Source organism: Carettochelys insculpta, chromosome 2, assembly GCF_033958435.1.
Source record: "Carettochelys insculpta isolate YL-2023 chromosome 2, ASM3395843v1, whole genome shotgun sequence".
Taxonomy (NCBI): domain Eukaryota; kingdom Metazoa; phylum Chordata; order Testudines; family Carettochelyidae; genus Carettochelys; species Carettochelys insculpta.
The window spans coordinates 127,672,011-127,686,390 of NC_134138.1; the positions used below are offsets into that span (position 1 = coordinate 127,672,011).

Genomic DNA, 14,380 nt, shown 5'->3' on the forward strand with positions numbered 1-14,380 from the left:
TGTGGAACTGCAAAGTGACACTTCCATAATTCATATTGTTGCAGGGTGGGACCAGAAGAGGAAAAGACTAGAGTAAAAACAGGGCAGAGACAGAGCTCACAATCAAAGTGGGAGCAGCTGAGGAGTAGGCTACCCTAAATCAATTAGGACGAACTGAACCCACTCAGGGCAAAGAGAGGGTATTTAAAGAGAGTTTGGAAGGCGAGTGAGGAGAAGGAAAGAGACTTGGAGGAACACCAGAGACCACAAAAGAGGAGAGGAGCCCCAGCAACCTGGGGGGCTGGACTGCCCCACTGCAGGGGACCTGAAGCTCAATCAGAGACTGTGGGGAACTGGTCAGCCGGAGGAGCCAAACAAAGGAGAGGACTTGCTGCCACGGCTACCACTAGTGGAAGGAGGTATGAGGGGAATTGTCTGGGGAAGTGGCCAAGGAAGAGGAGATGCAGGGGCAAGGATGAAGGGAGTCAGCCCTCGCTGGTAGCAGCCATTCAGGGTCCCTGGGCCAGAACCTGGAATGAGTGTGGACCGCCCCATGCCCCAGCAATGTTAATGTTAATATGGAGGGACCAGTGGAATGAACAGAGGACCTGGGGCCCAGGAATGAGGCTGACCCTGCCACAATATATATATATACTTTTTAGATATGTATGCCTCCACCTTATAAGCACACATTTCATATCCATTCATGTTACCTTCCCAGATAAGCAATCCCAACCACTATTCCCCAACAAGCAAACCCTTTCACATCTTGTTGTCACTTTTAAGACTATTAGTGATATGTATATCAACATATTAAGTATCAATGCCATTTAATGATGTGTATAAGCTTTGCAAGTGAAATATATAAACTCAGGAATCTTAGATGTCTGCTCAAGGCTCAATGACTGGCACTTCTGCACCCTGCTAAGCTTATTGTTCAAGCATCACAAGCTTGTATCAGTATCAGCTGCACAGAGCTATCCTTAATGTAGTTTTGTGACAGGACCAAGCACAGAAAATTTCAGTGCACAAGGAAATTTTCAGAGAAAGTCAGAAGCAACTGAAAGGGTGGCAGGGAAGTTAGAACAGAAAATGCATTTTAATTTTAGATGTAACAATTACTTCCTTAAATTTCTGATGTGTTGAGAGAGTGAATGCAGTTTGGCAAAAATATGTTCTCAGCAAAGGTTTAGCATGGGAGACTTCATAAGTAAAGCTGGTTGATTTTTTTTCCAGTGTCCAAAGACTGAATTTTACCACATTTCAGACTGTTTTTTTTCCTGTTTCAAAAGTTTATGTGGACGTTGTATTGAATTTTTCTATTTTAAAACACTCAGAATGTTCAAAAACGATTTTTATTTGAAAACAAAAATTTTCCATCTAATTGCTTCAGTTCTGAAAAATTCTGCCATGTGACTAGGCTGACTAATCAAAATTGGTAAAGCCAAATTTTAAACAAACCCAGAGCCTGAAACTGAAACCCATCAATCAAAATAGAAGTTTTGAAGAAAAGTATTTTCAATAGTTTTAAAAGACAATTTTTATTTAAAAAATAAACTGAACTCTAGTTGTGAGTTATGCAGGTCTTTCAAGAGAGTTTTGATAAAATCTTTATGGCACTTCAAGCTATCATGTGGATGCCGCATATTTTACAGAAGCCCCTCTATTTAGAAATATTCTTTAAAATATTTGTTGATGCTGTTTTTTCAAACATCCTTACCAGTAAATTGAGATTCTCTTTGGCATATTGTACACAGGAAAACTGAACAGCCTTGGAGGAAAATATTATACAGTAGACCTCTGATTTATGTGGGGGTGGCATTCTTGCAACCCTTGCTTAAGTCAAATTTCCTGCGCAACTTGAAGGAGCCAGGAAACCGACTAGGGCACCAGCCCTGGTCAGTTTCCTAGCTCCAGAGAAGGGAGGGGCTTGTGAAACTCCCTGCTTGTTAGAATTATTGTAAGTATTATGAATAGCTCCTACCTCATGATTGGAGAAGAGCCGCACTCCTTCCATCTGGTGAAAGACTGGATAGTGACTGCTATCAATTGTATCACGGCGGTAGACATCTCCCACCACCAGAAAGGCATCCAGCCCTGAGTGCATCAAGTCCCACTGGTGAGCTGATGTGTGTGCTCTTAGCATATGAGTGCAGTTAATATAGTAGTTGTCCCGTTTCCTCCTGCTGGGGTGATCATGTGGAGTAAGCAATCTGTCAAAGTTCTGCTCCACTGTAACTACCGGGGATAGATCATCATAAACAGAAAAGAGAGGGGTCCCAAAGCGTCCTATATACTGCTTGTAGAAATGATCCTTTATCCGCTCTTTGATCAGCCACAAAGGGTGGCACCTTTGGTTGTGCAAGTTCTTTCCCACCTTAGACAGAATTTTCTCTGTGATGTTGCTGTAGTCATCTCGAGTGTATGTTTTACCAAGCAGTTCCACTGTATTTGATGTGGGAGTTTTGGCATCAAGACTTGAAGTTATAGTTCTGGACCAGGCATGCCCAAAATTTGTGGTGATTCTTCCAGTCAGGACTGCCTGGAGCCAAACAGTTTTGGAATAGTGAACTACTTTCGTGAAATTCCAAGGTGCTGCCATCACGATACCTGCGAGTCTCTAGGAAGAAAGGCAACAACAAAAGTCAGTGTCTGCAATTCCTACTGCAAATATTCTAATGATATTGAAAAGCCAAACAGCAACTTATTAAACAAGATGATAGCCCAGTTTTCAGTTTATTACCTTATTAAAAAAAATCTTATTACCTAATTCCAGCTGGATTACCTTCCCCAGCTACCCAGACTGTTCTTCTATTAACGACCTGGGGTCTAATTCTGTCCTCATTAAAGATTCTGAGACTTTACAGTAGTTAAAATAAAAGCAGTACAAGGTCTTTTATTTAACATATTTATATTCATTTTACCCACCAATGACTCAACATATTATTTAAGAGAAATCATAGTAAATTTTAACGTTTGCCAAACAGCTATTCGTGCATAATAATATTACATGTGCTAACATTATTGTTCTACACTCTCTAAACACACTACAGGATTAAATAATAGCCACAGAGCCAAAGAGAAGCAAATGTAATACTTTGCCTTGTTCCATAACAAAATTTTGTCTGCTATAAGGAGTCTAGATATGAAACCCTGATCATTTCACAGCATACCACGTAAACTGAATATATACATTGCAAGTTACATATCTGAAATTTTCCAATAGAAAAACAGAAAAAATAATAGAAATCAAAGAAGTCTGTCTGACGCTTCAAAAAAAAAAAACTATGAAATTATTTAAGGTCAAATGGCATTTAATGAAAACTTTAAATTCATAACGGAACACTATGGCTGCGTCTACACTTGCATGCCTCTTTCGAAAGAGGCATGCAAATGAGGGAAATTGAAATGTAAATGAGGTCCAGATTTACATATCTGGTGCCTCATTTGCATATTATTCTTTCAAAAGAAGAAAAGCCGTGTAGATGCAGCTCTTTCATAAGTAAACCCCATCTTCCAAAGAACCCTTCTTCCCTGTTTTACGAGAGGAAGGGTTCTGTGGGAGATGGGTTTGACTTTTGAAAGAGCTGTGTCTACATTGCTTTTCTTCTCTCGAAAGAAGAATATGCAAAATGAGGGACCAGATATGTAAATCTTCACCTCATTTGCATTTTCAATTTCCCTCATTTGCATGCCTCTTTTGAAAGAGCAATGCAAGTGTAGACACAGCCTGTATGAGGTTCTCTACACACATTCCACATGTACAGAACCTCTGAGCCTGGATGGAACACTGAGATCACTGCCAGGTAGGCCCTGGTGGGTCAGGTAGAGGAGTCAGTCCAGAAACAGAAAAAGTAGCTTTCTGTGAAAACATCAAAGCGACAAATGTTTCAGTTTTGCAAGGAAGACAGCCCAAGTGGAGGGCTTATGGCCGCCCATTAAAATCTCCAAGTCTGAGCATTGCATCTGAAATCACTTCACCAGTTTCCACGCTGTGAGGTGGAGTGACTCACAGTTCGGGTACTGTTGCAAGCTGTGGTTCTGCATTATGCATTCCAGAAGCGAAGGGAGAGTCATCGGATTGCCCTCCAACAGAGACAGTAGCGTTGCGAACCAATGCTGCCTAGGCCATCCTGGTGCAATGAGTATGACTGCCACTCAGTCCAGCAATATCTTGAGTTGGACCCTATAGATTACTGGGAAAGGGGGAAAGGCATACAAGAGCTGGATCACTCACAAGAGATTAAAATTATCTGCTATGGAACCATGGCTGTGGTTCTGAAATGAGCGAAACCAACTGCAGTTTCTATTGTGCTGGGTCCCAAGCAGGTCTACCTGAGGATGGGCCCACCTGTGGCACATGGAGAGGGCCACATCTGCCTTGAACAGCTGAACAGGCAGCTGAAAAGATCTGCAAGCTTGTTTTGTGCACCTTGCAGCTATGAGGCTTGTAATTGCACATGGAGAAGCAGAAGCCACAATTGGAAAGCTTCCTGGCATAGACTAGAGGAGTGAGTATCACCCTTTCAATTGATATAGAACATTGCTGCAATGTTATCTGTCAGGACCAATGCTCACCTACCTCACATCTGGGTCAGAAACACCTGGCCAGCCAGGCGAACCACCCTGAACTCCCTGATGCTGACGTACAGCGAGAGTTCTAACTGGGACCACCAAGCCTGGGTCTGAAGGGTTGTCCCAGTTTGTGTTCCCCAAACCATGTCCGATTTATCTATGACCAGAGAGATAACAGGATGGGGCTTGGCAAAGGGCACCACTTTACTCATCACTTGCAGTTGGAGCCACCAGTCGAGGGTTTCTAGAGTTGCCAGAGGCAGGGTGACTAGCCAAGCCAGAATTGCTGGTGGGCTTGAATACTGATATTGTCAGGCTTTCAGTGGATGGAGATGTCACCAAGTGTTATGTAGAACATGGATGCAGGAAGCCCTGTGGCCCAGGAGTCTCATACAGTTCCATAATGTAGTGGTCAGGCTTTCATGAAGACGATGATGCTCACCATGATCTGGAAGTGTGCCTCAGACAGGGAAGCTGTCGTCTGTGTGGCATCGAGAAGGTCCCCAAAGAACGCAGCTCTTTGCATGGGGGTCATTGTGGATTTCATCATGTTTAGGATAAGACCTAGGTGTGAGAATGTGGACCTTATCAGATGTTTGCGGCTCAGGACCTGCCCTTGATGAGCCAGTCATCCAGATAAGTAAGATTTGCACCCAGTTTCTGCACAGGAAGGTTGGAATCACCGCCATGAATTTCATAAAAATACAAGGTGTGGTGGCCAGACTGGAAGAAAGAACAGTGAACCGGTAATGCTGACACTCCACCAGAAATCTGAGGAATTGTCTGTGTGCTGGAAAAAACTGAGGTCAACAGTGGCATACCAGTCTCCCAGATTCAGGGAAAGAATTATGGAAACCAGGGAAACCATTTGTAACTTGAGCTTCTCTGTGAACATGTTCAAGTTCTGCAGGTCCAAAATGCAGCCCAGAACCTTCCCTTTGGCCATGGGGATAAGGAGATATCAGGAGTAAAACCATCTACCCTTGAACTCCCTAGGAACTTCCTCGACCACCTCCAGAGTGAGAAGTGATGGCACCTCCTGGAGAAGGAGTTGGTCATGAGAAGGGTCTCTGAAGAGGGAAGGGGATTGGGAAGAAGGGAGGGTACAGAGTTGGACAAGAATATCCCACAATATCCTACAGTGCTCAAGACTGAGCCATCTGAAGTAATTTGGATGAGACATTGTAGAAGTGGGATAGATAATACATAAAGAGCAGGAACAGATCCAGGACAGGGACTGGTGCTCCATCCTTAAATGTACCCTCAAAAGTCGGGCTTTGAACCAAACTACTGCTTGAAGGTCCCCTGGCCATTACCAGATGAGGACTGCAGAGATTCCCTCCTATTATTCTGTCTACCACATAAGTATATTCCTGCCTGGGCAGTGCAGAATAAAACCATGAGGTTGGCTGAGGTCTAAACACCTTCCATTGGGGAGCCAGAATATGGATCTCCAAAGATTTCAGGTTAGCTCTGGAGTCTCTCAAACTGTCCAGGCAGGAGTCTTTTCTTCTCAGTGAATAGGCCTTTATCATCAAAGGGAAGGTCACAGGTAGCATGTTGGGCCTCGGCCAGCAATACTGACAACTGTAGCCAGGATCTACACCATATGGTAATGGCTTTGACTGAGGCCCAAGCCACCAAGTCACCCAAGTCCAACACCACATGTAAAGAAGTCCTGGCACTGGTGTGGTCCTCCTGTAGGTCCTCAGCAAACTCCTACAGAGGGAGAAGCTTCTGGAACTTCAACAGCATACTTCAGGAATTAAAGACATAGTGGCTTAGGACTGTATGATGATTAGAAACATGGGGCTGGAATCACTCAGTCGAATATACCTTGCGACCAAAGAGGTCCAGCATCTCTGCCTCCTTGTTTCTGGGAGCTGGCCTTGGGCTTTCCTTGGCACTCTCCATGGTTCCCTGCATTGACCACAAGAGATCCTGGTTGTGGGTGGGTGAACAAGTGCTCACATCCTCTTTGAGGCACAAAGTAGCATCTTTCCATCCCTTTGGCAGTAGGAGTTTGCCAGAGCATCTTGGCGGTGATCTGGATGGTCCTGATAAGGGGCGACGCCACCTTTGCTGGGCCCTCAGGAGACAAATTGTTCACCATTGGATCAGAGTCTTCAACAGCATCTTCAGCAGGTGGGGTTGAGGCTCTGACTCACACACCTCAGTAAGTACTGATGGGCTTTAGAGTCCACAGATGGGGGGGACAGGATGATAAGGAAGATGCTGTGGAGGAAAGCTGGTTCTTTCTAAATTTTAGGTTACCTAGAACTGTCCGCCTTAGGAAGCTGGTTCGGAAGGGCCAATGAAAGCAGCGGTGCTAAAACCATCCTTTTCTCTTGGCTCACATGGGTAGTAGATGGTCCCTCAGTGTCAGAGGGGGTGCCAGAGCCACTGGAAATGCAGAGAGAGGCATTTGAGCAGAGGGGAGCACAGAGGTTGCCCTGGCGGTCAACCTTTGCCCTTGACTCTGGTGGTAGTTCCACAGAATCCAAAAGGTCCATAGGTGCCTGCCAGGAGGGATGCTTCATGATGCTGCCTTAGCCCATGCTGCAGGCACACCAGTCTGCTGGTGCCAGGATTGCTGCTCAGATCATGATCAGTACCGAGAGCATCAAGACACAAAAGACTCAGAATCTGAGTGAACTGTGTATTTCAAACCTGACCCTGGGGTAGAAGAGCCAAAAAGTGCCAGAGCCTGAGAGGAATGACTGTGCTGGCTCATTGCTGCAGGCCTTCCACAATGCTGAGGTACACTCAGTGAGAAGGTCAACCGTGGAATCGGAGCAGTTGGTGCCTTTACTCTAGGTCCCAGGTCAGGGACCACGCGGATAGCAGCTGTCTCTTGTGTCCTTCTATCTAAATCATGCTGCTGCTCTAATTCCCTGGGCCACCTCCCCTCGGTTCTGTGGTGTCTTCACCTTGATCTAAGGGCCTTGTACTGATGGAGCCTCTGCAACCAGCTTAGGGCTCCTCAGGGTGGATTGATTTAAATCACCTAAATAAATAAATAAATAAATAAATAAATAAGCAAGCAAGCAAGCAAGCAAGCAAGCAAATAATTGATTTAAATCAAGTTACCAAAAAATTAAGACTGAACATGCTTAAAGTGCACCTATTCTTGGAGTAAGCCCCATTGAACTCACTGCCAGTTCTGTTTTTTGAGAAAACAAGTAGAGAAGGGGTTCCCTTGCAAAAGCTGAGTTATGCTGAAGTAACACTGGGAATAGACTCATGGCATCACCATAATGGTTGTAGCCATGATGTTCCAAAATAAGGGGCATGTATTATGTAATATAAAATAAGAAAATAATATGCAGTGGCAACTGGCAACTTTAGATTTCTCTTACTGCAGCTTTCTGTATTGTGTAGTCGAGCGATTGATTCTAAACCTAGTTAACTAATTAAATAAACCATAAGCAATAGCGAAGCTAAACTGTTTTTTTTTCTAGCAACATCCAACACAGCGAACAGCTGGAAATTGTCAAATCACACTTCTACTAAAATGAACAGAGAGTCTTGAAGAATGGTGCATTGGAAAGTAAAGCGTTTAAGTTACAAATCATTTAATCCACTCAGCCACATCTGCATCATTTTCTCCCAATAAGCAGTTTTCATTATGATGTCTTCTTGCACTGCTTATACTTGACATGTTTTCCTCTTTTATCCACGAAACAAATTTTTTCAAAATATTCTTACATAAGATCTCTCTTACACCCAAAAGCCATGACCGTTTTTATGGTCAAAATGCAGGGGAATATAGGAAGCCCTGTATGTAATGATAATGTCTCCCCTTTTTCTTTCTAGGCCACTCCACTGTTCCTTTCTAAGCTCTCTCTGTCCTTTCCTAGGTACTTTTTCTCTGTCTTAACTAACTCCTCTGCTTTGCTGGTCAAAGTCCACCATCACATAAGCACAGAACAAAAACAATCCTATCCAGCTTGTCTCTTTCTTTGCACATGTTACTTCTTTAGTTTGGTGAGAAACAGAAAATGAAATCCCAGAACTTTCAATAAGCAAAAGTTAGTGGTTAGGCTGGACACACTGGAGCAATTGATCACGTCAACACATAAAAGCAGATCAATCTTTTGATTCACTCTGTCAACAGAAGAGCCCCTCAGAGCATCTACATGGCTTTTTTGGAAACCGTTTCTGTTCACAAAATGCATTTTGTATGTAGATGCTCTGCGAGTTTTCTCGACAAAACTCTCTAGTGTAGATATAGCCATTAATACATTTCCATGAGAATGTAAGTATGTGTACATGTTTGTTATATGATTTAATCTTAACTAATTTTAAAATGAGAAATTAGTATTTATTGATTTTACTAAAAAAACAGATTTAAATATTTTTCTTTTAAAAATCATCCATTTTTATTCACCCTGGCGCTCCTTCCTACTCTTTCCGGATTGTAGCAGCACTAGCTCATCCAAGGTTCTACATTTTCTTTAGGCAACCACACACCACGCTCTTCCAGCTCTAGAAAGGAAGTGAACTTGTTTACCCATTGCAGCTTTTCTTATACTGATCTGGTAGGCCCTGACTGGCTGCCTCCCACGCAGCTACTCTAGGCAGTTTGGAGGATCCCACAAGGCCTCCAGCAAGGGGGTCTCCCAGCCTAGCACACCCCATCACATCCAGCCTGTGACATTTGTTTATCAACCCCAATTCTAACAGTTATTCTCATTCCCACTCACTGACTTGTGGAAACCAGCCCAACTGTGACCACTTGGTCAGATCTCCAACACCCCAGTCCCTCACAGCTTCCTTTGTCACACCCTGTAAGACCTGTTTTACAGCTTTTGTGGGGGGTGGGGGGAGGCTTGTGTCAGGTTGACGTTCTCGCTGAGTGTACCTCAGCACTGTGGAAAGCCTGCAGCAAAGGGCCAGCACAGTCATTCCTCTCAGGCTCCGGCCCTGTTTGGCTCTTCTACCCCACGGTCAGGTTTGAACAGCAACAGTAGTGAGGATCTATGTGCAGTGTTTGAGCCTGCAGTTTCTCTTGTGGTTTATCTGTAGTTTTTTGGTAGATATGTCATTTACATCTACCTTTTGATTTTTCGGTCTATGCTCGTGCACCCTATGAGGAAGGCAGATATGGCAGGTCAGCACCTTATTGACCGGGGGGGGACTCAGGCAGCAGGTAGCTGACCTATGGAGTGCAGTGACTCCTCCCACCAATGAAAGTGACCCATGGCATCCTCCTCTTCGGCAGTTGAGGAGGGTTTATAACCCATAACTGCCACTTCCCATGTTGTTCCCATGCTATCAGCAAGGATGGAGTGTCCTCTCCATTTGGCATCCTCTTACATGCTGCATTGACTGGGCTAGTGTTTGGAGCAAGTGTGTTGCCCAAGTGGCATTGTCCTCCTCTCGGTTGCCCCAGCTGAATCCAAAGGAAAGACAGAAGTCAGTAGGGTTGGAACTGAAGTGACTGGAAGGAGATGCCAGAAAGCAGGTCTGACGAATGCTCCCTGCTTAACCGCCTTAGGGTCTCCATTCTGAATTGTCTGTCCGGGTTTACTCCCATAGCCTTTGGATCTCCTGAGCCTACCCACAAGGCAGTGAAGAAGCTTGTGGCTGCAGGAATATAGATAAGCTAGTAAGCATATAAGCTCTAAGTACATGAAAGATTTTACATGAAAAATCTTTAAGGCTCTTTTATCCTGTCTCCTTTCCAAGAATATTCAATTAATGAAAAATTCTGAAGTGCCATGGAAAATATTAGACAAGTTGGACTGCCACCATCTTGTTATCTGACAGCTTTTGTGTACAATATGTGTGGAGAGAAGAGTTCCACTAACACAGCATATGCTAAAACAAAAAGGATAACATATGCCAGGTTGCTAAAATTGGACATTTACCAGTCTGCTTAGCAATTTAGCAAAGCACTGCATTTCAACTTTTAAAAAGCTGTGCAGACATACACCCGCAACGATCACTGTTTTAGCAGCCATTACCATGTCTGAATTTTTTTTCCCATTACTTACAAAAGGACATTATGGAAGTGGCTTCTACTTTGCTTTTTCAAATTAAATCTTGTATTTAGAACACAGACATCTTCTAAACTATGAAACAGGACTACAGTCCTAGCACAAGCATCACCTTTGCTGTATACAACAACTTTTGAAATAGGACGTATTTGGACTCCAGTCTTACAGAGTAGTGAACATCCTCAGATCCTGCTGACGATATCTAATAGTTCCTATGATATTTCAAAATTTTGTATCAGGAAGAAGGATGAAATGATTTAAAAATAAGACTTTTAATGCTTTCACCTACTGAGAGTTCATTTACTTAACAGCCTATGTATAGTCTTGCAACCATAAATTTTAACAAAATTTCCATTTCGCAGTTTCTGTGAACAAAATTCCATAGTCTGGCTTATTGTATGTTTCATAACAGTGCAACATTAATCATGATGACGCCACTAAGAACATGTGGAGGTTTGCAACTCTGAAAGCAGAAAACTATAAAATATTTTCTTGCATAAAGTTATCAACCATCGTATTTTTCTTTGCTGCTATGTATTGCTGCACTGTTTAAACTTCGGAGTAGATGTTAATAATAGAACCATCTCTTGTAACTAATGAAGGTTTAGTATTGCTATGCCCTGTTTTACATCAACATTGAGAGGCACACAGAAAACAGCCCAGGTAACTCAAGCACATTTTCCTTTATCGTCATCCTCCTTATTACACGGAAGTTGCACCAGGAGAGGTCAAACTCTATGTTTGTTGGGAGAATAGAACACTGTTCTGCAAAAGCACTACATGGGCACCAACCATTGTATATTGCAATGGTAAAGTAAGAAGTAAAAACTCCATACAATTTCATGTAGTGTAATATAACTGATGACATTTTAAGTGTATTCTTTATATCATATTGGATCATACTTTAGGTTCCATTATGTACTTTCTGAGGCTACATACCAAGCATACCTAGGATAGCTACAGCCTATCAGTTATTTATATCATTTACGAGTTCTGGTTTATCCATAAATTAAAGCACATTAATCTAAATAGAGAACATTTGTCAGAAACTTTTTGCATTTTTAGGTGAATTAAAACTCATTTTCATTGTGGTCAAAAGGTCCACAAGCTCTATAATTCTGTTGTAATGTTAGCTGCATTAAATCTATGATTCAAATACTGACACTATTTGGGCCTATATGAACTGAATAAGAATAAATTACATATAGGCTGCTTGGAAAGTGCCTGTACATTGGAATTTGTGATCATCAAACTACACATTCACATCTAATTTTTTGTACCATTTAGATATTGCCAGATTTAAAACAGAGGGTAAGGAGGGCACAGGCATAAGCTATCACCTTTCAAATAGCATCAGAAATTAACAAGCAAACTCAAATTGGACAAAATCTTCCCTTCTGGTGCTATATTTGAAATAGATGGAGAGCGTGCAGATTCAGAAGAGTAGAGAATGAATGTTGGAACTGGCTTAGATGTATTCTTAAATAGGTTCAACTGTTAAGGAAAATCTGTACCCCACATGCATGCTACATTGGTTTCTTTTGCTGAAAATGGAAATTATTTCTCGATTTCTTCCTCCCAAAGTAATACAGACCGTTAAGGCTAGCTACATTCCAAGTTTGAAGTTATAGAGGTGAACTTTCAAGAGCATCTACATGATTTACCTAAAAAAAATCTGGTTTTGAATTATCTCAACGCGAGAAATATATTTTAATGTTAAGTCTTCAGTATATAGCTGTACGCTCAACATACATAATAGTATTACATATTCTGGACCACTGATTTCAGATCCACAAAGATCATAAACTTTTCCTAAACGTTCTCAAATACATCTCCCATGTCCTGCTTTGATACTTCACTCTTTCAAGAAATGCATCCTGAACAAGACTAACCCTTCATCCTTTGCCTGCTGGTGAATCATTGTCTCTGTAGTGTTTTCATATTATTCTCTTTACCACACTTAACCCAAGCTGTACCTAATTTGCTTTCTTTGGTGAAAGTTCTTCAGATCTGAACATTACTTAGCAAATATGCAGCTGACATGGTCATAAAGTCTAACTGTAATATCATCATAATCTTTTCATTCATCTTTTCCCATAAGCTGAAATTCAACTAATTCACCTTGATGTGTTTAGTAAGCACGAAAGAGTAAGTTTAAACTGTGAAGCATTTATATGGGCAAAAATTAATTTACCTTTATGTAGGAATTAGACACTAGCAATTCTAACGTGCAGAAGCATATTTAATTTTCACTGCTTAAGTATATAATTTTTTACAGATGTAACAAAGTCACATGACTCTTCACCTGGGTTTAACAGCAAAAAAAAAAAAGTTGAATTTAATGGAAACCAGTAGTTAAACACAAGTTTAAGCAGGGGTTAAACATACAAGGAACAACAGAGAGAGAGTAAACCATAAAAAGCACTAATGAATTCCCCAGTAATGGTCTCAAATATTATAGTGCAAATTAGCAATTCTGCATAGTGCTGGGTAATTAATGCGGAACACTGTATTATTCAACTGTAAAATCTTCAAGGCTTTGCTGCTGTATTTTACTTTATGGAAAATCATCCTGCATGTTTGAAAACCATATAAGACATATTAGCAACAATAACTAAAAAGAATTAGTGTTTCTATTTCAGCAGCATCTAAGACATCACAATCAGAACCTCACACCGCTAGGCTCTGCAAAAACAATAATAGAAAAGACATCGTCCTTCACTGACAGTTTACTATTTAAGGCCACCTCTTAAGAAGCTGATATGGCAATGGGACTCTATGAAAGTACAGATATTTTTTCCTCATGGATCAATTTGCAGGATTGAGACTTAAGAAGAAAATAATTGGGGAGAAAGAGACAATAATTTATTTTTAAAAAATCCCTTATTGCATTTTTAAAATTATAATGGACTGGGGAGGAGAGCAACAAGAGAAGGACACAGAGGTATCATAAATAGTCCATAATGTCTATTGTGATAACTGGTTGTACAAATTTACTCTAAATGTGAGTTCAACTGTAAAATATGTGAAAGCTGTAAGGCATCATAGAACTTGCAACAACAAATGCTGATGGAAAACGGTATGAAAAGGAGACAGGCTGAATTAATCTAAACAAAGGGGACTAATGAAACAGTTCAAGGACCATGTTAAAATCATGATTTATAAAAAATAGATGATTTGGAACTGGATATTAATGAACCCAAATTAATAGGTTGGATACTAGGCCTCTTTGGTGGACAAAATAATGAGGGGATGCCTGCCCCTCCTCCCCTAACATCTCCTGTGACCCAGCATCAGCTGATAGGGATAAGGGGACTTGGAAGTTTGCGGGATCCTTTCAAAAAGGGCTCATCTACATGGGGGCGCACGTGATCGAAACGTGGCACTTTCAAAGTGCTGCGGCTGGCATCATGCTAATGAAGTGGTGAATATTCATTTCAGCACCTCTTTAGTATTCTCCAATTTGGCCATTAGCATGGCCCTTTTGAAATTTTGACCAAGTGAAGACACAGCCTATCTGTTTACATATTAATTCTTGTATGGTTCAAAATAGGCCTCCAATCCAAAATTGAACTGAGTGTGAATCAAGTATCATCCAAACTTCAGAGGAAAAATAAAAGGAGAAAATCAACGGGGGTGAGAAGGAACCCCGTCTTGAAGTGCAGCTCAGAGGTCTGTTCTGGTAATATTTGGAGGACAAAGTGAAAGTAGACTGATAGACTGTGTGATTCGTGAAAGGAATTGCATAAGCCAGATTTGTCTGCAAATGCTGGAGAGAATCTTGAGTGAGATCCACTTCTGTAGACTGGGGATAACATTTGAGT

At 41.7% G+C, this 14,380-nt stretch overlaps 1 protein-coding gene across 1 annotated transcript in view; it reads right to left on the reverse strand.

The window, feature by feature from the left end:
* Positions 1–14,380, reverse strand: part of FARS2 (phenylalanyl-tRNA synthetase 2, mitochondrial) — a 424,448-nt gene that overhangs the window by 341,344 nt on the left and 68,724 nt on the right. The window contains exon 3 of the mRNA XM_074987722.1: positions 1,964–2,599. Within this exon, the coding sequence (XP_074843823.1) occupies positions 1,964–2,581 (618 nt within the window). The 5' untranslated portion in view covers positions 2,582–2,599. The remainder of the gene's footprint in view (positions 1–1,963; positions 2,600–14,380) is intronic.